This window comes from Aspergillus ambiguus (assembly GCF_047715705.1).
Source record: "Aspergillus ambiguus strain CBS 117.58 unplaced genomic scaffold BDV59scaffold_18, whole genome shotgun sequence".
Taxonomy (NCBI): Eukaryota; Fungi; Ascomycota; class Eurotiomycetes; order Eurotiales; family Aspergillaceae; genus Aspergillus; species Aspergillus ambiguus.
In genome coordinates, this window is record NW_027395531.1 from 374,848 (window position 1) to 396,094 (window position 21,247).

General features: G+C 48.8%; 9 protein-coding genes across 9 annotated transcripts; 4 read left to right on the forward strand and 5 right to left on the reverse strand.

Annotated features, from left to right (window-relative positions):
* Positions 1–57: 57 nt before the first annotated feature.
* Positions 58–2,316, reverse strand: BDV59DRAFT_208166 (putative MFS transporter; the record flags this gene model as incomplete). The annotated part of the gene is made up of 8 exons (XM_073695152.1): positions 58–381; positions 437–541; positions 594–1,283; positions 1,332–1,403; positions 1,469–1,760; positions 1,817–1,887; positions 1,935–2,020; positions 2,274–2,316. 8 exons carry the CDS (start codon positions 2,314–2,316, stop codon positions 124–126), a joined length of 1,617 nt encoding a protein of 538 aa, XP_073547495.1. The 3' UTR covers positions 58–123.
* A 2,213-nt stretch (positions 2,317–4,529) lies between these two features.
* On the forward strand, positions 4,530–4,816 carry BDV59DRAFT_179654 (uncharacterized protein). Its single transcript, XM_073689938.1, has one exon. It carries the CDS (start codon positions 4,555–4,557, stop codon positions 4,726–4,728), a length of 174 nt encoding a protein of 57 aa, XP_073547496.1. The 5' UTR covers positions 4,530–4,554; the 3' UTR covers positions 4,729–4,816.
* A 995-nt stretch (positions 4,817–5,811) lies between these two features.
* On the forward strand, positions 5,812–7,248 carry BDV59DRAFT_202477 (Alpha/Beta hydrolase protein; the record flags this gene model as incomplete). The annotated part of the gene is made up of 1 exon (XM_073694040.1): positions 5,812–7,248. The coding sequence occupies one exon, from the start codon at positions 5,812–5,814 to the stop codon at positions 7,246–7,248; it is 1,437 nt and encodes a 478-aa protein (XP_073547497.1).
* An 80-nt stretch (positions 7,249–7,328) lies between these two features.
* On the reverse strand, positions 7,329–8,495 carry BDV59DRAFT_179655 (uncharacterized protein). The gene is made up of 5 exons (XM_073689939.1): positions 8,239–8,495; positions 8,099–8,175; positions 7,964–8,047; positions 7,829–7,897; positions 7,329–7,778 (listed from the first exon to the last, which is right to left on the reverse strand). Exons 1-5 carry the CDS (start codon positions 8,436–8,438, stop codon positions 7,378–7,380), a joined length of 831 nt encoding a protein of 276 aa, XP_073547498.1. The 5' UTR covers positions 8,439–8,495; the 3' UTR covers positions 7,329–7,377.
* BDV59DRAFT_179657 (GMC family oxidoreductase) lies at positions 8,496–10,608 on the reverse strand. The gene has a single exon (XM_073689940.1). The coding sequence runs from the start codon at positions 10,433–10,435 to the stop codon at positions 8,768–8,770; it is 1,668 nt and encodes a 555-aa protein (XP_073547499.1). The 5' UTR covers positions 10,436–10,608; the 3' UTR covers positions 8,496–8,767.
* A 314-nt stretch (positions 10,609–10,922) lies between these two features.
* Positions 10,923–12,526, reverse strand: BDV59DRAFT_193584 (NAD(P)/FAD-dependent oxidoreductase; the record flags this gene model as incomplete). Its single annotated transcript, XM_073692253.1, has 2 exons — positions 10,923–11,846; positions 11,900–12,526. 2 exons carry the CDS (start codon positions 12,524–12,526, stop codon positions 10,923–10,925), a joined length of 1,551 nt encoding a protein of 516 aa, XP_073547500.1.
* A 2,928-nt stretch (positions 12,527–15,454) lies between these two features.
* Positions 15,455–18,349, forward strand: BDV59DRAFT_179659 (uncharacterized protein). Its single transcript, XM_073689941.1, has 4 exons — positions 15,455–15,640; positions 15,696–16,154; positions 16,214–17,314; positions 17,368–18,349. The coding sequence occupies exons 1-4, from the start codon at positions 15,510–15,512 to the stop codon at positions 18,245–18,247; spliced, it is 2,571 nt and encodes an 856-aa protein (XP_073547501.1). The 5' UTR covers positions 15,455–15,509; the 3' UTR covers positions 18,248–18,349.
* Positions 18,350–18,374: 25 nt separating this feature from the next.
* On the forward strand, positions 18,375–20,520 carry gmdB (general amidase GmdB). Its single transcript, XM_073689942.1, has 5 exons — positions 18,375–18,874; positions 18,930–19,205; positions 19,258–20,121; positions 20,175–20,259; positions 20,314–20,520. Exons 1-5 carry the CDS (start codon positions 18,551–18,553, stop codon positions 20,427–20,429), a joined length of 1,665 nt encoding a protein of 554 aa, XP_073547502.1. The 5' UTR covers positions 18,375–18,550; the 3' UTR covers positions 20,430–20,520.
* Positions 20,338–21,236, reverse strand: BDV59DRAFT_39746 (putative arsenate reductase (Arc2)). Its single transcript, XM_073696320.1, has 3 exons — positions 20,979–21,236; positions 20,797–20,911; positions 20,338–20,706 (listed from the first exon to the last, which is right to left on the reverse strand). Exons 1-3 carry the CDS (start codon positions 21,138–21,140, stop codon positions 20,510–20,512), a joined length of 474 nt encoding a protein of 157 aa, XP_073547503.1. The 5' UTR covers positions 21,141–21,236; the 3' UTR covers positions 20,338–20,509.
* Between the last annotated feature and the right edge of the window lie 11 nt (positions 21,237–21,247).

Genomic DNA, 21,247 nt, shown 5'->3' on the forward strand with positions numbered 1-21,247 from the left:
TATAATGGAATCGGGACATATCTGTCAAGTTATAAATGACGAGTCGTAGGTCTCTTCAAGGGTACTGATTTTCGACGGTTCCCAAAATCATGTAACACCAAAATATCATATTCCTGACCATCCTCATGGATAGGGATGGGCTAAGCCTTGACCTTGCTTGGCAGCCATGAGCCGATATCGTCGCGCTGTCTTCTGTCGAATCCGTTTTCCATACACAACCATCCCGAGGAGAGTCAAAGTGACCCCGAGACTCATAAACCCGCAGGCAATAAACATATTTGTGAGACCGTTCCTCTTCATCCAGGGACTGATGGCGAACGGAATGCCGATGCTGAAGGCATTCCGGAGAAACGCTACTCCTGTAAAGGCGTCTCCGGTGATCTGAGGAATAATTAGAACTAATATCGTACTACCTCTTGTATCTGAAGGGACTAACCTCGACATAGCTATCAATGACAAGGGTCAAGCACGCGTCACTGATGCTTCCTAGTCCGAAACCAAAAAGTGCACCTCCAATACTGGGTAATATCCAGTGCATGCCCTGTTCAGATCAGTATCCTTACGGAGCGCTGAGATACACTGGAAGGTCGTACCCTGTCAATTGTCGCCCCAAACATGATCAATCCTCCACATAGCGCTAATGCCGGGAGGTGAAGAATGTATAGCCTCATTTCAGGCTCGTAGTATCCCTTATTACGTCTCGAAAAGAACAAAATAGACCAGTCGCCGAAAAAGCCACCATATAATGACCCGATCAAATTGCCGATAAAAGGACCGACACTCATATATCCGATTTGCTCTGGCGTGAATTGGTATGGCGGTAAAGGAAATACTAGCGAGATGACGCTAGACATGATAGTAAGCCATACAACGCCGCAAGCATATTGCAGCGCGCAGCAGAGCACTGCAGGAAAAGTAAACAGAACTTCAAAAGGCCTATAGAAATATGGCCAAATAGGCTCGGGTGTGTAGTTATATAGGCCGAGTCTTTGTTTCCAGCTTCGCATGGCGATCGAGCTGTCTATTTCATGATTGCTAACACTGGTGGCCTCGGTTGCTTGTCTGGTCGTCTTAATATCGCCTTTCAGACCGTCGACTGCAATACACCCTTCATTTGTAGGCTCGCCGCGCATTCCTTCGATTATCTGGGTATATTTAGTCTCTTCGTAGAAAAGAATGAAGAGCACGAAGAGGATTGCGTTGAAAATTCCAAGGGTGCGATACGACCACCGCCAACCTTGTCTTGTAGCTTGCGTCCCAGCCGCCATGGGTGTAAGAAAGCTCTTTGGGAGGTTAGAAGGGGTGTTAGGTAATTAAGAGGGGGCACAAACTCCGATCATCATCATTGTCATATACAACGCGTTCATGCCTCCACGGTGGTGTACAAAGAACAGGTCAGCAACCTTGAGAAGTCACTAGTCAGGGCATCGATTCTAGCAAAACGAATTGGTAAGTCAATATATCTTACTGTAATTTGAACAAGTGCTTCATTGGTTGCCCCAGCTAACCCTTGAAGTAAGTTGGTGATGTAGAGCTCAGAAAGGCTTTCGAGTTCAGATGTCCAGAAAGAGGTCACTAGCATAAGGGCTAGAGACACCAGATATATTGGACGTCTTCCGAACTTTTTGGCTAGAGGTATGAAAAAGACGCATCCCATGGCTAAGCCGACGAAATTAACAGACATAGCCTGATTAAGCTGAGGGTATGTGACGTGCAGGTCCACCACCATGAGCTGCCAGAAGATGGCCTGGATGCTAAGTCTGTTGTATTGAAGGTCAGCAGAGTTTCTTCCTGTGGAGGATACTTGGTGGCCTACGCAGTAAATATAAGGCATGTAACGGCAAGAACTAGCGTAAAATTTATTGCCTTGCGTGCTGTACTCCAATTCTAAAATTCGTCAGAAAGTAATTGGCGCGGTAGTACAAGACCCTCACCAGCGGTTCATTGGGGTCCTTTGAAGGGACCGGACTGAGCATGACCACTCTATTACGCCGTGTCTCTTCTGTCTCATCTATTATTCCTAGAATCAGTTAATGTGATTGAATGATATACAACATCATACTCTTTATAAGACGAAAGGTTCCTGGAGGCATGTTGTCTCCTTGAAACGGGAGTTGGGTACGATCTGCCATCGGTTCGGGGTATATACTGTTGCTCAATTATGGATGAAACGACAATGGAAGCTGAACAAAATAAAAAGCAATAGGCCGGGGGGCAGCTCCTTTTGATAAAGGACTGTTGTTTAAGTGCGAATCCTTTACATGGACAATCACTACACAAGATAAGGCTACTGAGGCGTGCTATAGACCCCGGCATGATAAATATTGCAATGCGGGGAAGGGTATAAATATCCTGTCAAGATAAGATTATACGGGCTACTAACACTGATGATGATCGTGGTCATAAGAGCCGAGGAATTGGAATAGGGGTCGACCTGCCAAAAACGGATAGCTTCATACACCACATACTATCGAGAGGTTGCCGAAACTCTGTTGGCCTCTTATATAGACAGCCTTCATTAAGCTACATAATATTCTGTGTTATCATATACGACACAGCAACTTCTGAGGTCGGTTGGTAGGAAATATACGTGATAAGTCCTGGACGCGGCAAGGCCATCCTCGTCATTGCCGATGAACTCCGAATATGGCACTTAGCCCTCCCTTACAACTGTATCGGATACAGAATGGTAGGAAGTGCTCCAATTACATCAGGTGTGTTGAATACACAACTAAAATCGTTTCCTTCCATCTTAGATCCCCACGCTATCTCTGCTGTTGCCCGGACCATATCACTCTCCTTCTCGCAGGACCCACTGATTCGTTGGTTGCGTCCCAGCGCTTTGCCATGGGGCTTAGACCAACTCAAGATACAGAAGTGGCAGGAAAGGCGGGTTAAAAGAGCTGTCATTGATGGCATAGTGTTCCAATCTGCTTCAACGATACAACTGTCCCAGTCATTCCCGCCCAAGACGTTACCCACCGAGCTGCCGATGATAAATGCCAATCTTGAAACGGAATCAGCTGCAGCAATTATGCTGTTTCCGCCAGCTGAAAGGGTTAGATGGACGGTAGGAACTAGTTTCATGGCATTGACGCTATTGCTAGCGGACATTATCAGCCCTGTACAGGATCGAGGCACGGATCAAAGGGTAGGTCGTGGGGAGATGCATTGTCGAACGAGAGAACCATGTTGACGCGTCCCAGAGGTTGGAGATGCTTCTCAATGCGCACAGTGACACGATGAAGAAAATAAAAATTCAACGTAATCTTAGCGACGTGTGGTACTTGGAAGTGGTGGCTGTCCATCCTTCTTTCCAGTCCCGGGGTCTGGGTAGAAGAGTTATGGAATGGGTTCTGAACTACATCGAGCATGGCGCGATTGTGCTTGAATGTACTTCAGAAAGAAATATAAAATTCTATGAGGGCTTTGGATTTCAAGTTGTGGATGAGCTCATGCTCGAGGACAAAAACGATGCAGTAAAATGCTGGGTTATGCTGCGAGAGGCCCAGGACAAAGAGTAGAATGGAACCATCCTATTTGTGTATGTATCTGAGCAATATAAAATTACTACAACAATCCCAATTCTATTCCACGAGATCGTGCGAGTCCGTGTATATCCCCTTCTCGGCCAGGATTCCGCCAACACTCCTCCAATAATTCGAACGAAAGCTTCCCATCACAACCAATCTCGGAGAGGTTATGACGAAGGAAAAAACAGCGCCTGATAACGTGCCTGAGAGTGGAGTCTGAACTGACAATATCGGATTGCAATCCAGCCACGAAAGCGGGATAGTGTATTGCGTTCAAAATCAGTGAATCATTCCTTTCTGGTTCTGCCGATGCTCTACATATCGCATCTAGACAGCTAAGGATTCGCGAAACAAGATTTGTTGTTGTTGGGACAATAGACGCTTGAGTGATCTGTAAGTTGGATCCCAGATCAAACAAATGTTCTGCGGGGGAAGCTGAATGCAGTTGGCCGCGCCTAATAGTCAGGATACCAGCCAGTCGATACGCTTCCCACAACTGGTGCTGGAGCAGCGTCCCTTTACTGCCCGGCCAATTCCAAAAATCCTCTTCTATTGCACCACCATCGCCTATCTGAGAGAATATATCAATCAATGATCTTGGTATGCCACTCATAACTTCGACATCATTGTCATCCGTCGGACGTCCGGGTGCATTGCGGCCAGTGCAATACTTTCTCCAGAAACCAAGGGAAGGGTTTTGCCGTCCGACCACAAAGGTTGGAAGATCCATAATGCCCATTACCTCGAGTAAATGAGTGCGAAACCGTGATTTTCCTGCTTGGCAAATATCAAGGCCCTGCGCTTGGAGAATCCTATACATTCCATGGAGATGCATCGTCCAAGGTAGCCCATGCACCAGCTATAAGTGTGATCAGCATGTAAGCATATTTGGTCTCTTTTAGAAACTCAGGACGTACTCCAATACTACACAGAAGGAGACCAGCTGTTAGTGTTTCATCTTCGAGACGGACAACGCTGTTGTTGAGCTCTTGTCGAAATTGATTCAACGCAGCGTCAAAGAATGCGAAGAAGCGAGGCCTCGTCTCTATCGATATCGATGATTGGAATGCGACGCATATATAGAACAGTGCTTTTGATTTTTGGCATAATTCTGGCAGGCGTGGCTCGAGTAGGTTTGCCGCATCGTTCACTGTGGTCGAGTGCAAAACATGAATCCCACAGGAGAGGACTGTAGGTCAATATACTCGTTAGAGTATAAAACACATATTAGTCCGGAGTCATTACATTGGGAAAACAATCTCTCCTCGTCAGTTGGAAATCCAGGGCACCACGGCGGTGAAGAATCCGGTAATATGTCTAACGGATGAACAATCGCACCAGAAACCATACTAGGATGACACGATCTTACCTTCTCCGGGGACCTCGTCTAATAACGGCGAAACAGATCCTGTTGTCGCTCCTGTGAGCATCCCAGCATATTGTTGCCGCCTTTCTCGATTCCGATCTCTCTGCCGGCCTTTCTCCCGGAAAGGGATAGCTGCTTCGACGGGCTCTTCTGCACCAGTGTACCGCCCACGCGACGCAATCCCTGTTCCCCATTTCAAGCGAACTTCGTAGCCCTCGCACCGGCTGCCACGTTGGTCACAGGCCTTACAGGTCGGACGCATACCGTCACATTTGCGCCGCTTCGCCTTGCATGTCCAGCAGCCGGCATGAGAACGCTGGCGTGGGGTCGACATGCCTGTTTGGAAAAGTCGATATGACAACTGATGGGATTTGGCGAAGAGGGGGAACTAAATTCTCAAGCCGAACAGAGAACGTTATCAGTGCGGGGGAGTTGGAGAATGTTCCAGGGCGCCTTTTGGTAACGCGTCGACTTGCCTGATCCGGTGTAGTCCAAGGCAATTGGTTCTATTGGACCATGCTGTATGCTTCAATCTTAAAAGTTGAAGAGACACTTTGAACTGTTCTACGTATATATATAACTTCACATAGCTGATAAACAGGATTTTCAAATACCTCTTTGGGCTTATTTTTACACGCTTAGACCATGTCATTCAAAACCCCGCTCAAGAGATGCTCAACATATATCCCAACCCTGGGTACTCTGCAAGGGTTTGAGTATGATAACGGCGTGCAACAATTCTGCGGTATACCGTATGCCAGTCTGGCAAAGCGATGGACGCGGTCATGCCTGAAAACATCGTGGGAGGGTGACTATCACGATGGGACAAAGCTAGGGTATTTCGATGCAGCTCTCCAACAGGCTCACCCTACTAACATTGGCTTTGTAAATAGAAACAATTGTCCAAGCCCAATGAGTGAAGAAGACGACCTGGATGACCTTTTGACCCCTGTTCCACAAGCTCCTCATTTCGACCGGCCAGGAGTGGATGAACTCACTGGATTGGTGATGAACATTGTGATTCCTCACGCACCAGGAGACCAGAAATATCCTGTATTCTTCTACGTACATGGCGGTTCGCTGTTATATGGGGGCGCAAATTTGTCTATTTTCGATTGCGTCAATCTCGTTTCGCATAGCATGAAAATCGGCCGTCCAATTGTATGTGTTAATTTCAATTACCGGGTTGGGCTTGGAGGCTTTCTGGCTAGCGAGGCCATCAAGCAGGAACTTCAACGTGATGGCTATGAAGGATGCGGTAACTTCGGATTTACGGATCAACAGGTTGCATTTGAATGGATCCAGCAATATATTGCTGACCTAGGTGGTGATCCAGACCAAGTCACTGCCATCGGTGAGTCGGCAGGGGGAATCTCCATAAGCAATCAGATGGCCGCCGCTCGTCCTCCTCGGTTTCACCGCGCCGTTTGCATGTCAGGATTATCGGTATCTATACCACCTTGGACGATGGAACAGCACGAGGAGCTTTTCAAAGCCGTTTGTCGGTACTTCAATATCGATGCATTGCGGTCCGATGTGGTGGACTGCCTTCGCAGAATACCACAGCAAGCCCTCGCCAACGCTACTAGCGCTATTCAGGGCGTAATATCCGGTACCGGAAATCCATGTTTAGATGGGTGGTTCTACAAAGAAGACCCTTCAGAGATCCGAGAACTCCCGGCGTGGATCAATTCATTCATGATTGGAGATACTTTTCATGAGGGCATTATCTTTCATATCAACCTCATCGAAGATGACTACAACTCTGTCCGAAGCATCCTATCCGACAAGATTGGAAATTTTGAAGAAACGGACAAGATCTTAGAAGAATACAGCATCCAACCCAGCATGCCACATAAGGAATTCCTCGAGAGGGTAGAGAATATGTGCGGTGATGCGATCTTTAAAATCCCCAACTATGCCACAGTTAGGGCTAGCTCGCGGCTCGCGAAAACCAACGCTCTTTTTGGGTACCATTTCGATCAACAATCCCAATTGAAAAACATGCTAGAAGGAACAGCTTATCATGCGCACGAGCTACTCTATCTGTTTGGGAATCTGGATGATCAGCTGTCTCCTGAGGCACTCAATATGGCCCGAGACTTTGCTACAGCTTGGATTATGTTCTGCTATGGCCAGTCTCCATGGACACCATCTGATGGGGTATGGAAGATATGGGGGCCTGAGAACGCCCAGGCCCTAAAGGACTCCAGGGCTGATGAGGAAATCCGTGGCTATAAGCGTATGGACCGAATTCTTGCCCTTGGGAATGGCCAAACGTGGCAAAGATGGGCTTGCGGCGTAGATGCACTAGTGAACAAACGGATGAACTTAGGTCAGTTGAGATAACTGTTTTCTATCGACTATTACGGAGTCGAATATAGAAGACTTTAATTAGACTCTACGCTGGGCAAACGGAACTTGACATAGGTATATTGAATTCGTCTGCTTGATTAGCCATTGAATTAGAATCCTGGTTCATGGTAGGACATAACCACCGTCGATTATAACATCGCTCCCGGTCATGTACGAAGAAGCGTCGCTGGCAAGATACAAGTATAGACCTTTGATTTCCTTCACATGGCCCTGTCGTCCCAATGCTGACATCCGATAAGCCTCGTTAATCACGCGAGGTTCAGCACCCATCTTTGTCTCGAAGAATCCAGGAGAAACAATGTTCACCCTGGCGAAATCTCTCCACTCGCGCGCAATCGACTTTCCGAAATGAGTAACGAAAGCCTTGCTACCGTTGTAGACCGGCTGATCTACAGGTACGTTTACAATGTGCCCACTCATGCTTGAGGTAATGATCAAGTTGCCAAATCCTTGCTGGCGGAACACCTCGCCCACGTATTTTGCGGAATAAATAACCCCGTCAACTGCATTCAGATTTAGTATCTATAGCCTATTTTAAGTGTAAAGTGCTCACCGTTTACGGCCATCTGTTTACGGTATTCCTCCAGAGTAGTTTCAAGAATACCCTTGGAGATGCCCGTCCCTGTATATAGCTTTGTTTAGCAATTGTATATATTCCAATGTTGGTTCATTGGGTACAAATCCGTACCAGCATTTGCTACGAAGACGTCAATCTTCCCAAAGTCTTTCACGACATCTGCAATGCACTTCTGGACTGCCTCCGCATCGGATACTATGGCTTACGTGAGTGACATGCCCGATACTGTGCCTCCAATGAACAAACCGTTTACTTTATACGCCGCCGTCTTGACGCCATGAAGCTTCGCTAAGCCTTGTGCTTTCTCGATAGCAATGTCGTTACTATGAATACCGCCATTAGAACACCGGTTCCTCTGAAAGTACCGGGAAACCTCGACAACTTACGAGTTGTACCACATGGCGACACGTGCATTGGCTTCAGCCATCGCCTCAGAGACTGCATAGCCGATACCGTCTGCAGCACCGGTGACAACGACAACCTTTCCGCTAAGACTAAGCTGCTCTAGCACGTTGTCGGGGGTGTTAGGGAAGGGCCTAGGAAACCCATCTCTGACAACGGCAGAATCCCGGATGGACATAGACATTTTGGGCTGATTGTGGCGACTGTGGCTTGAGTTAAAACAGCAATAAAGTGAATAGTATGATTTGATATCAGGTGGCTTTTAAACACATGGCATCACGGGCAGGGACGCGGCTAAAAGCACCATGCCCCACCCATAGCATTAACCGATGTTACCTTTTCACGCTATCGAGGATTTCCATTGCATGCCAGTCGTGCAATAATAATTTCCCTTGTCATGCGATGAGACCACGCGGGAACCCCACCGGCCAACACGGAGAACAGTCGGCCGGAGCCAAGATCGACGGGTTTATGAGGGTAGAAACAAGAAAACGCAGGATATGTTCAAATGCTCTATATAGCTGGGGTGATCAGATCGGCTGCTTTCTCAGCAATGGCATATACAACCGCCTGGTAATGTGCTGTTATGGATAATGGCAACACGCTCGCATCAACCACCCGCAATCTCTCCAAGCCTTTCACTCGCAGTTCTGTATCCACAACTTTCCCCATTGCCGCAGAACCCCCTGGATGGTAGAATGGGGTCCCAAAGGCTCTCACTTGGGCGTCAATCTCCTCATCCGTTGAATCGGCCCGAAGAGGCTCAAATCCGGGTCGCTTAGCCTCGCTCTCGACTATTTTCTTGCCTTCGGGAGTCTCTGTTAGAAGCCTTACTACCTGTCGAACACCAGCACGAAGAATAGCTCGATCGACTTCCGTTGCATAAAAGTTGGGGTCAATGAGAGGCGCAGAAGCCGGATCACCAGATGCCAAGGTAACGCTACCCCTTGAGGTGGGCACCAACACCAGAACGGGAGATGCAATGTAAGAGCCATCCATGGGGACATCTATCCCTACAATAGACGCTAGGGCAGGTGCATACACAATAAGAGTCTCGGTATGGCAGAAATCGGGAGCAAGGTAGGCGTGTTTCTCCAAATCTACCTCCCCATCCGCTTTTAGCGCCCGCACCAGTTCATCACGCGGAACTTGCTGTGAGACATTCCAATCACAGGGAAGGCCCATCGTATAAGCTGGGTTATCCCATAGCGGGGTTCCCATGGATAATCCCTCCTCGGGACGGCGGAGCTTCCACCATTGGGTGAAGGAGAAGTGTTCGTGCAAATTCCGGCCAACCTCGGGAGCATCGACAATTTGTGGGATGCCATGCTTGTCAAGTTGATCACAGGGTCCTATACCAGACAACATGAGAATCTGGGGGGTCCGGTATGCGCCAGCCGAGAGGATTACTTCTTTCGTCGCGAGAAACTTCTGATCTCCCACGACTTCGACACCGGTTGCAACCACTTTACCGTTGTGCTGCTCTACTAGGATGCGCTTCACCATCGTCTCCGTGAGGACCGAGATACCTGCCGCGCGTGTGACACCGTATGCTTCGCTTGATAGTTGCCGCTGCCCTCCCCGCCAGTTCTCTACCAGTTCGGCCAAACCGAGCGGCGCCCCAGCGTTGGCATCTTGAACAAAGTTGACACCCAATCGTTCCCACGCAGCTCGCAAAGGCGCTCTTAAAGGATATTTGCGATCGGAGTTGCTAGACGACACCGAAGAATTATGGATTGGGCCATGGTCACCGTGAACCGCAGGATCCGCGTTCGGGTCGAAGTGAGTCTCCGTTCTCTTAAAATAAGGCAAGAGTCCTTCATAGCTCCAAGAATCGTCGCCGACTAGCTTTGCCCAGAGGTTGTAGTCAGCTGCATTCCCCCGGGTCCAGGACCCGTAGTTGATCGCTGAGCCTCCTCCGAGGGCTTTGCCGGCGCCGATATAGGATTGCCTTCCGTCCAAGTGCGCTTGTGGTACAGTAGTGTAGGCCCAGTCCAATGGAGACCAATGCGCTCCGAAACATGCAAGTGGCGTGCTGGTGAGTGGGTGATCAACGACATTGCTGCCGGCTTCGATGATGAGAATCTTGAGAGAGGGGTCCTTTTGGGAGAGTCTACCAGCGAGGGCACAACCCCCTAGGCCCCCTCCCACGATAATGTAGTCGTGGTAAGCGGCTGTCATTTTATTTGATTGGCTGGAGTATTTTTTCTTCTGGCTTGACGAAAAGTGCACTGACTCTAACTGCGCTTCGAATGTTTATATAGTAATGGCTTATGGTGAGCTCATCAGGCCTCCAATACATTGGGTGGGAAAACATGGAGTAATCAGCGAATGAAATACAAAAGCTCTCGAATATTAATTAACATCGGGGAGTTAATCGTTGATACTGTTGCGTAAGATTTGCGGTCAGCTTACGTGGGAGCTAGAACCACGGTGCAAATGCAGCGCTTGAGTAGCATGATCTTACCCAATGCCAAGTTGAATTTGTTTGGGTGGAATATCGGAACCCGTAGTGTACATTATCTCCGGCTTGGGGACTGTCTCTGTGGTTCCGATCGTCGATTTGATTGGGTATGGCTCAATATAGGGCTAAATCCTAAGGTTGCAGCATTGCAGTGGGTTAACTCGCACTTTGTCACAGAGAATGAACGATGAAGCCTAAATATTCTCATGCTTTGGGTTGAGAATATTCATCGATATTCCTGGGGAAAACCGCATTTTGAATCCGCTCGTCTGTAACAAGCATCTCCTTCGGAAACCAGGAAAGGTCTTCTGTACAAGCATAGCGTCCATCATGCCGCAGAAGCATCGTTGCCAACGCCTTGCCGGAAAGCCATGCTTGCACCATGCCTTCACCACAGCAAGCAGTTGAGATCCATTCGCCACCCTTTCCTTCCACGGCTGCATCTCTCAAGGTCGCTGATGGAGGCAACTTGCCAACCCACGGCAGCCCATCTGCACTGTACGACATATTCCCGGTCCACATTTGTTCAACACTAGGACCCGAAACGCTGCCCCAATTCTCACGGCCAAAGACAGCGCTTAGAGCACCAGATAGATGGATTTCGGCATAGAAGCTCAACTCCGAGTCGGTAGATATCCCCAGATCGCCCACGCCTCCTGCCTCGCTTTGGGCAAATCCACCCCCGAACATCATTTTCTCGGCAGTCTCGGGTTGCCCGTCCTGAGGAAGTTGGGTAAGGTAATCAAAGCCTCTGTTGTAGTTTATGAGCCAGGAGCGTGTCTCTCCTTGGCTGACAAATTTGCTGCCGGGATTCTGCGCCGACATCTGACCTCTTAATGGTGCCAACCTGCCCCTCAACCCCGGAACTAGATGTCCGACATGAGCATTTGTGCAGTGGATGACATGGCGGGCTTTGATAGTGCCCCTTGATGTGACGATCGTATATGGGAGTGCGGTTGTTTCCTGAGAGTCGCTATGGATCTCAGTTACCGGAGTATTCGTTTCTATCAGAAGCTCCTCTGGAAACTCTTGTCGTAGTTTGTCCAACACACCAGTGACAAACCGGTAAGGCCACATTGCTCCCGCCGGGCCAGACACAATGCCGCGAGCTCGAGGAAGGCTGAACTCCTATGGGAATGTTAGTCCTGGGCCGAACCAAGCTAAGGGCTACAGGAATATACCTTAGGAATCTCATCCTTTTCAATCAATCGCCACTCCGCGGCTTCATCAGGCATACATTCCTTGAATCGATTTATACAATGCGCAGATTCCTGCCACTTGTCTTCATCGAAATGCACACTCAGAAACTGCACATTCCTTGCCTGCGCATATTCAGTGAGGCCATATTCTTCAGCGACTTTCAACATCTCCGCTCGGTGGGACAACCTGAATTTCATGATTTGTTTGGCGGCATCTAATCCAAACACCGATTCGAACCCCAAAAATTCTTCCGCTGTTTCAAGAATATGTCCGCCATTGCGGCCAGTTGCTCCGCTGCATACGTCTCGTGCTTCTAGAATAACGATGGACGGCCTGAGAGATTTTGTAGTGGGCGATGTAGCGTCCTTAAGTAGAGACCTTGCGATAGAAGCTGCTGTAATCCCCGAGCCAATGATCACAACATCCGCTTCAGAAGGAAGCTGGGGGGATTGAATTTTTGAGAGCGTTGGATGCGGTGTCCTAAGCCAGAACGATGATGTTGAATTTGGGACTGGAATTCCTGGATCCGAGAATATGCGGTCCAAGGCTTTTTGACAATCTTTGGCGGGGATTCCAGCGTCGGACAGAAGATAGTGCACAAGAGCCATGGTGGGGTTGAGTAAAAAGCCGAGGTAAATAGACTCGAATGGATATGTTGACGAAGAAAATAGCTGCGCGAGAACAGAGAATTGTTTCTTAGAAACGGCTGCTCTATGTAGGTGGAGGATGTCACTGCAAGGTTTACGGTAGGTAAATGAGATCGATAATAATAACTATGGGGGCTGCCGCAGATTACCCCTTTCGGCAGGTCGACCCATTTCTTCTAATTCCATATAGTGAGCAACTCGCGTACAACCTATTGGCACGGGCTTTCTTTTATGGGAAATAAGGTACGATGTTGGAATTTGTCTCGCTGACTCACATAAAGGGAGGAGAAATGACTTGGCCATGCGGGTCGAGCTGCCCGTTTAGCATAACCAAGAGCAATATGCCTTGTGAAGTACATAAAAGTGCTAGCTGCACTTGAAAGAATTGTTACTTGATATTCTGTCTATACTTAAATTACTCTTTTCATTCATCTCCTTAGGCTGAATTCTGTCAGTTGCCAAAGTCGACTATAATAATGGTGAGCAAAGAGTCTCCAGGAAACGCCTTGTATCCGACCAGTCCCCCGATGCGGACACCATCTTTGGAATTTTTATATCGTCTGGAATGCGACATATCCGCAGAGGAGATTAATATCGGAGCGCCCCATGGCTGTGGGATCGTCCGCAGTATTGCAAACATAGTGGGCGGCACTTTCAAAGGCCCTAACCTGTCGGGCTCGGTACTTCCCCTCGGTGGTGCTGACTGGGCGACAGTAGTCGAAGGGACACATGTGAGTTGGATCCCGAGCAGACGTCGCGGAGTAGATCTAATCAGGATTTAATGCAGAATATGACACTTGATGCGCGGTATACAGTCAAGACAGATGACGGCCATCACCTCTACATCCGTGCCCATGGTCTGTACCGTCCTGGGCCTGGAACCGAATATGGTCGCCAAGTAGCTGCAAATCCTCTGTTACGGCCACCACCTACAGTTACTCAGGATGACGTCGAGTTTTTCTCTCATCTCCGGATCGAGGCCGGCCCTGGAAAGTATAATTGGCTGAATGGTCTGGTCTGCATTGGTGTTATGAGTTGCGTTAGTGATCGTATCTTGATTGATGCGTATTACTTGACAAACTTCAATGGAATCAGGCCAGATAGTATTTTTATGAATCGAAGAATAGATGGATCTCAGCCAATCACATAGTTTGGCTACCGACGCTTTCAAGCGAGAAAGATTACCATCCGGAGCTTCCAAGTGAGGGGTTGAACATCCACATGCAATAAAATAGAGTTTCCAATACCAATCAGTTGTCAGAGACCTTATACAGGGCAGAAGGAAATCTTATATCTTGTTTTGGGCTTAGATGTCAAAGTATGAATCAGGCCCCAAGGGGGTATCATCGGCGTCTCCGGTGCACGCCCCAATATTTATAGCAGCTACTAGTCTGTGCCAAACATGATGGGCCATCTAGCAAACCGTTGATCAAATTTCTAACTAAGTCATGATGGGATCAATCAAGCCCGAAACACCGGCAAAAAGGAAAGCTAAGATATTGATGCTGCATGGTTAGCACACACTGTATTGTTTTTGCATAAGAGCGCTGGCAAATTACTAGTATACATCCCAGGAAACGGGCAATCAGGTGAATTCTTCCAAATCAAAACACGGGCAATCAGAGAACGATTCCACCAAATATTGTGCTCTAACTTATCCAGTGGAAAGCAGCCATGCTTTCCAGGGGGTGTTGAATTTGTATATCCAAATGCGCCATTTACTATACCAGATAATCGGCCCGTTGACGACCTCACTGAAGACAACTACAGCCTTGACTCCTTGATTCACGGATCATACAATGATTACCACCAAATTGAATCGCATATATGGGGGTATGGTGGAATACATGATGACAACTTCTATGGCCCAGAGTCTTGTGTCCCTTACGTACAGAATCTTCTACGAAAAGAAGGACCATTTACCGGGGTAATCGCCTTCTCGAGTGGTGCATGTGTAGCCCTCATTCTGACGGCACTGTTGGAAAGGGAACAGGAGAGTATTCAAGATGGACAGCCAAAGGTGATTAATTCGTCACATTCTGCATTGACAGTGCTTTTCCTAATGAGCTTTCCTTCAGTTCCACCACCCACCCTTCTGGTTCACAGTGTGCTTTAGCGGGTTCAAACTCACCCACCCGAAGTATCAGACCTACTATCTGAACCAGATACAAACACCTATACTCCATATTGCAGGAAACTTCGACTCTATGATCCCACCGTCTGAGACCGAGAGCCTACTGGATCTCTGTCCAAACGGTAGGTTAGTTTGCTTTAATGGCACGCACTATGTACCTCAAGGAGAAGAGGACACTGAAAATGTAGTTCAATTCATGGGTGAATCTCTTGGCTGGAATAGCCAGCCGGTGGCCGGTGATTGGGAGGATGTCTAAATGCTACTCTTCATATTGTGACGGATTTCGAATAGACCCATGATACGACTTGTGCACATAACCTAGCCGGAAGCCAAACCCACCACCATTGTACTTTTCCTACACCAAGGCAATATTTAATAGCCATAGGGTTTTTACTAGATCCTTGTTAGACATACTCCTTAAAAACTTTCTCCATTATGTGAATAAAAATATTTTGTCGAAGCTCGAACACTGCGACGGGACGGCGCCAGCAGGAGGACGCTACCGGCGGCAAACCAAAGCTCCTGGTTCGTTCACACAACTCGGGTTGCTCGGAGGTAGCGTCCTTATTTCGCAGTACTTATCAGCATAGCTTCCATTGGGTACATTTCTTTGCCGCCAGGGGTTTAGGCCCGAAACAAGGCTTGTTAGATGACCAGTTTCGTTGGCGCTGCCAAGAAATCCTTTGCTTGGAGCAGCGCGTAAGTTTCAAGGCACATATATCGACCATCCTTTCAGTGAAAGAATTTAGAGGACAATGCTTTGCCATTCATCTTATTAGCATTATCTATGCGGTTAGGAACCTGGACAGTATGTCCCGACCATATACCAGCACGCGATCGAGAAATCCTTGGTTTCGGCTTCCAATCCTGCGGCTATGGCCATGTAACAATGGAAGGCGTAGCTTAGGTCGTTCTGAATCCACGGAGCACATTATTTATGAGTGGGTGGAAACCCAGTATCTATTAAAATTGTATTGTCTGGCTAACAATCAACAGAAACCAGAACGCTGACCAAAGTTGGCGACGTCGCAGCATCAAGCATCTTGAGCATTTAGAATTAATACCTGGTATAAAAATTTGTGCCTATGTAGCTGCTAGCTCACTGTTCCTGAATCTTATTCTCGCTATCGTGGCCTTCAGCATTGGCTATTCCCGTCCCGGTCAGGATGGGTTTTATCTTGTTACGCTATACGAAGGGAGTTGCTCTGTCACAAAGGGCTGGTCAACGTGGTTGCATCTATTGATAAACATACTGGGAACATTCATTCTGTCCAGTGGCAACTACTGTGCCCAGTTCTTGGGGGCTCCTACAAGAGAGGATGTTGACCGATCACACATGATGGGTTCGTGGCTGGATATAGGAGAACCCAGCATTCGGAATATTTGGGCACTAGGCAAGAGACAGAGAATACTATGGTTTGCTCTGCTCATAACCACGGTTCCCATTCACGCAATGTCTGTATTCTCCTTATCCATCAATCGTATGGGCTATTGACACTTGCAACCTGTCACAGGTACAACTCGGTTATCCTTATGTCAAAAAGTTCAAATGCATACAGCATCTTCATTGCTCCAGCCCACTTTGATGGAAATCGGCCTCTGACGCTCAGCAGCAATTCGAGCTCTTGCTTCCAAACGCAAATGACTGAGAGCTTAACTACATTCAATTCAGACTTGAGGAAAACAGACTTCAATGTTCTTACGAAGGAGCAATGTGCGACTACGTTCTCGACCAACTACCTCTCTGGCCATGGACGACTAGTCATTCTCTCCAGCAACCTAACGTGGGAAGATACAGACACCATAGTATCTGCGGGAATTGGAAATTCTGTTGAGAACTACGGAGCTCTAACTACCCCTGCTCCCTATGGATGGATGTGTCCAGACGAGTACTACGGCTGCACTAAAACCTATGTACAAGATCACCTGGTTAATTGGAAAGTGGCTGGTACTCAGTGGTCAAAAACTACCTGGGGCTTGACGGTCCCTTCGAAGAATGGGGCGTGGGCAGATTATGCAAAGAACAGTTTGCGAAAGTGCCCACTAGACGATGCAAATGATGCGCTCTGTATTGACTTGGGGACCCTTTTCAATTTCATTTGGTCAGGGACGCCAGTAACTATGGACGACATCAAAGCGTACACAGACAACCCGGATAACTGGGAGAACAGCACATGGGCAAGAGAAGTGAGATATTACCCGTCTCAGACATATTGCGAAAAGGCTGGGGAACAACCTGATATTCTGGACAAGAAATATATGGTTGATGGCTGTTTGAGCACCCAGGTAGAAGAACACTGCCGACTGTTGTTCAGTCCGCTATTCTCCTTGATCGTCATCATTTGCACAATGGTCAAGACTGCCTGCATACTCCACGTTGCATTTTATGATCGCGTACCACGATTGCTTACTATTGGTGATGCCATTGCATCGTTTCTCACAAAACCAGATACGTTCACCGATGGACGCTGTCTTGCATCGAAGGCGGACTGGAAGGGAAAGGTTGGTCCGTGGAACGGTCTCAGCCAACATACCCTTCCACGGAAGTTGAAGATACAAACCAGGCGATGGTGGAAAGGTCCAAGCATTTTCCAATGGGCCGTGACGCTTCTTTCGTATGTAGAATTCTTCTATGGCGTTGCCCAACTCGTGGCTAACATGCGCGCAGCTGTTTCGGATGTATTCTCTGTGCCGGACTTCTCCTCAACCGGGGCCTTGGTGATAGCAAATTGGTCGATTACCATGGAACCAGTCTCTCTAATCTTTGGAACCTCGGACTAGGCGATCTGAACGCATCTACTATCATTTTTCAGATCAACTCTACCCTTTTAGGGAACGTCCTTGTGGCAAACATTCCACAAGTTATCATATCTATTTCTTACTATTATTACAACGCCGTGCTGACTGCAATGCTCATGGCCTCTGAGTATGACGGGTATGCCGTAGCAGGCACCTGCGCGAAAGCAAACTTGGAAAAGCGTCGGTTTGCGCCCAAAAAGGGTCTCCGTGTCTCAGGAAAGCTCCATGGCACGCAGCGATCGACCTATTTTCTTTCTCTTCCGTACCGGTATAGTTTGCCGCTCATGGGAACCTACGCGGTCCTTCACTGGCTAGTCTCGCAGAGTATTTTCTACGTGAAAGTCACGATGTATGATACATCAGAAAATCGGGTGCCCAGTGCAGACGTTGATGCGTGCGGGTGGTCACCTATGGCACTCATTCTATCTATCGCGATTGGGAGCCTTATGATACTGGCTCTTGTTGCCTTAGGGCTAAGAAAATTCCGCTCCTGTATCCCGCTATTTGGGAGTTGCAGTGCTGCTATCAGTGCAGCATGTCATCCCCAGGGGGATTCAGATGCAGCTGCCAAGGCAATCATATGGGGAGAGATTGTGCCCTTGGGATCTCATGTGGAAACGAAATTGGCCAAGGGTGTTATTATTGAAGTGTCTAGCGTGAACAGTGACAACAATAGGGGTGGCTTTGGACATTGTAGCTTTACCTCTCAAGATGTTGTACAGCCTTCGCCAGGTCGGATTTATCTTTAAGCGAACATGTTTGGAATATGGTCCGATAAACCCGAGATATTACTCTATGGCCCCATATTATTCCAGCACGGAGTAGATAGGGTCAAAAATCTTTCATGTGAGCATGAGCGGCTACCCCAATCCGGCAGGTGGACGCACTTGAATGATACTACTACTGTTCTCAACGGCCCCCAACGTCTCGTCAGATTTTAGTTGACCCACCATCCACCACACTCTGGACGGCTGTTCGGAAGAATAGGTGGAAAAGGATGCTATAGTATTAAATACGTACATTCACCCTCAGACAACCCGCTTCTATCCAAGATGTCGTTGCCTACCGGAATGGCCCCGACAAACCCCGCGCCGGAGGACTGGAGTGTCATTGTCGCCCAGAAACGCAAGCAGCTTGACCTTCAAATCCCCTCTAAATGGCGATTGAGTGATAAATTTGTGTCATCACTACCTCAAGACGGCCGTTTAATTCAAGCCGACATTCCCCGTCGCAGCGGTATCCTGTCTGATGCCGAAATCGACATCACAGAGAACTATACGGCCGCTCAGATCCTCCAGAAACTAGCCGCTGGCGAGGTGACCTCTCTTGCTGTCACCACTGCATTTTGTAAGAGAGCGGCGATTGCGCAACAACTGGCCAGTTTATCCATGCCTTCGGTACTTTCAAGCTCCGTCGCTGACGATATAACAGACATCATGTTTGACGGAACATTTCTTCGATCGTGCTCTCGAGCGAGCACAATATCTCGATGAGTATCTGAAGCGAGAAAAGAAAGTTGTGGGCCCGCTGCATGGCCTTCCGATCAGTTTGAAAGACTCCTTCTGTCTGGAGGGCATCCAAACCACTCTTGGTTATGTTTCGTTCCTGAAAAATCCCCCGGCTGCATCCAACTCGGCATTAGTGAACATGCTCCTCGACTTAGGCGCTGTTCTTTACGTGAAAACCAACCTCCCACAAACCATGATGGTACATCCTCCCCCCCTTCACACATGATAAACCCTAACTAACACCACCACAGACAGCCGATTCCGAAAACAATATCTACGGCCGTACACTCAACCCCCACAACACCGCCTTGACAGCCGGAGGCTCTAGCGGCGGCGAAGGTGCACTGGTCGCTTTCCGGGGGTCCATTCTCGGCGTGGGCACAGACGTCGCCGGTTCAATCCGCATCCCCGCCCTCTGCTGTGGTGTGTACGGATTCAAGCCTAGCACCGAGCGCATTCCGTTCGGAGGCCAGGTATCCGGGGCCATGGAGGGCATTCCAGGGCTAGTGCCCTCCGCAGGCCCTTTAGCCCACAGCATGGATGACCTGGAGTTATTCATGTCGACAATTCTGAATGCTGCGCCGTGGAAGTACGACGCAACCGCGTCCGCAGCGCCTTGGTGTAAGCCCTTCGACTTCCCTGCTCTGATGACCATAGGCGTCCTCGCCGAGGACGAGCATTTTCCATTGCACCCGCCCGTTCGGCGAGCGCTCGAGTCTGCCATTGTTGCGTTAGAAAAGAAGGGCCACCGCATCGTTCGTCTAAAGGACGACCCACGCCGGAGCGTCGCATATGCAAACCGCCTCGCGTACCAGTATTTCACCTATGGGCCTCTGCCTGACAACATCTCCGCAAGCGGGGAGCCGTTGGTTGCGTCCGTGGCGCGGTTCTACTCGCCGATGTTCACTGGATCTTTCCCAATCGACCAGGAGCTGGGGATTTTCGAAAAGATCGATGCCCTATGTGGTGCTACGCTGGAGTATAGAAATGCATGGCGCGAGGCTTGGGTTGAGAACGAGCTGGATGTGATTCTGGCCCCGGCTGCGCAGAATACAGCTGTGCCCCATGATACGTACGGATGGCCGCCGTACACGGCTGTATGGAATCTGCTTGATGTATGTTGGCCTGGTCTTTCTCTCTCTCGTTGCGGCATATGCTAACGACACAGTACCCCGGGTGTGTTATTCCTTACGGCCGCTCGTCGAAGGAGCTGGACCCAGAGCCTATGGAGTCGAAGACAATTCAACCGAGTTGTAAGTGAAGATCACTATGTCCCGATATAAATAATATGGAATTAACTATCCTAGATGACCCGGTTGTTATGGATGGTGCGCCATGCGCCCTACAAATCATTACACCCCGCTTCCAGGACGAAAAGTGCCTGGCCGCTGCGCGGATTATTGACAGAGACAGCCGGTCATAACGAGTTCTATTATAATATAGAATCTAGCTTCGTATTTGCATGCAATGTACTAGCAAAATTGCAGTTCCCAAGTTGGTAGACTACTTCAATTCAATGCCCATCCTCTTCCAAACGTGTTCCTCCAAGCCCTCCATCAACTCCTGATACTCAGGACCAGCTCCGACCCATCCCTTAATTCCGCCCTGAAGCACCAGGCTTCTGATGGAGGAATCGTTTCTGTCCTCGAGGAAGTCTGCAAACCAGTTGGCTGCTCTAGTGCCGCGACCAGACGAAGAGCCTGTTCTCATCTGCATTAGCTTCCATCGCACATAAGTCGGACGTTGGTATGATATAGAGGGGAGAAGGGTCCGTGTGTTAGAGAGCATACCGCAATACCACAGAATATGTTTCACTCCCCCTGCTGACAGAAGCGAATACACCGTCGGCAGAGAAGGATACAGGCTCTGTGCGGGGAGGTTCAAAGAGCCGCGGATCGTGCCTCCCTGTATTGGTTTTAGCACCCCGTCAATGTGATTACGAACGGAAACTGGTAGCTATAAATGAGCGTACCTCGAAATCATTCCGTCGAAGGTCTACCAGCACGTAATCCTTGCCAGCCTGCTTGCCCTCCCGCATCCACTGGAGCACTTCTTCGCGGGTGATGGAGGCGGCAGTGTTGCGTGGCGCGGGGAAGGCTGCATGCCAGGGTTTCTCCTGGGTCGAGTCGGCCATGGCGGACGTATCTTACAATGTCTGGACGATGTAGGAGTTGTAAGGAGCAGAGGAAAACAAATACTCCCGACGTCGGTGGAGGGGATCGTGGGGCTGCTGTCCAATGA

Excerpts from the sequence above, each read along its gene's own strand:
- BDV59DRAFT_179654 (XM_073689938.1), top strand. The coding sequence starts at position 4,555 with ATGCGAAGAAGCGAGGCCTCGTCTCTATCGATATCGATGATTGGAATG.
- BDV59DRAFT_179655 (XM_073689939.1), bottom strand. The coding sequence starts at position 8,438 with ATGTCTATGTCCATCCGGGATTCTGCCGTTGTCAGAGATGGGTTTCCT. Across the intron at positions 8,176-8,238 it reads GTCGCCATGTGGTACAACTC|TAACGACATTGCTATCGAGA; the intron begins GTAAGTTGTCGA and ends CGGTATTCATAG. Across the intron at positions 8,048-8,098 it reads GGCGGCGTATAAAGTAAACG|TATCCGATGCGGAGGCAGTC; the intron begins GTTTGTTCATTG and ends CGTAAGCCATAG.
- BDV59DRAFT_179657 (XM_073689940.1), bottom strand. The coding sequence starts at position 10,435 with ATGACAGCCGCTTACCACGACTACATTATCGTGGGAGGGGGCCTAGGG.
- BDV59DRAFT_179659 (XM_073689941.1), top strand. The coding sequence starts at position 15,510 with ATGTCCCGACCATATACCAGCACGCGATCGAGAAATCCTTGGTTTCGG. Across the intron at positions 15,641-15,695 it reads ACGGAGCACATTATTTATGA|AAACCAGAACGCTGACCAAA; the intron begins GTGGGTGGAAAC and ends AACAATCAACAG. Across the intron at positions 17,315-17,367 it reads TGGGCCGTGACGCTTCTTTC|CTGTTTCGGATGTATTCTCT; the intron begins GTATGTAGAATT and ends ACATGCGCGCAG.
- gmdB (XM_073689942.1), top strand. The coding sequence starts at position 18,551 with ATGTCGTTGCCTACCGGAATGGCCCCGACAAACCCCGCGCCGGAGGAC. Across the intron at positions 18,875-18,929 it reads CGGCGATTGCGCAACAACTG|ACATCATGTTTGACGGAACA; the intron begins GCCAGTTTATCC and ends ACGATATAACAG. Across the intron at positions 20,260-20,313 it reads GAAGACAATTCAACCGAGTT|ATGACCCGGTTGTTATGGAT; the intron begins GTAAGTGAAGAT and ends TAACTATCCTAG.
- BDV59DRAFT_39746 (XM_073696320.1), bottom strand. The coding sequence starts at position 21,140 with ATGGCCGACTCGACCCAGGAGAAACCCTGGCATGCAGCCTTCCCCGCG. Across the intron at positions 20,912-20,978 it reads TTCGACGGAATGATTTCGAG|GGAGGCACGATCCGCGGCTC; the intron begins GTACGCTCATTT and ends AAACCAATACAG. Across the intron at positions 20,707-20,796 it reads ACATATTCTGTGGTATTGCG|GCTCTTCGTCTGGTCGCGGC; the intron begins GTATGCTCTCTA and ends AGATGAGAACAG.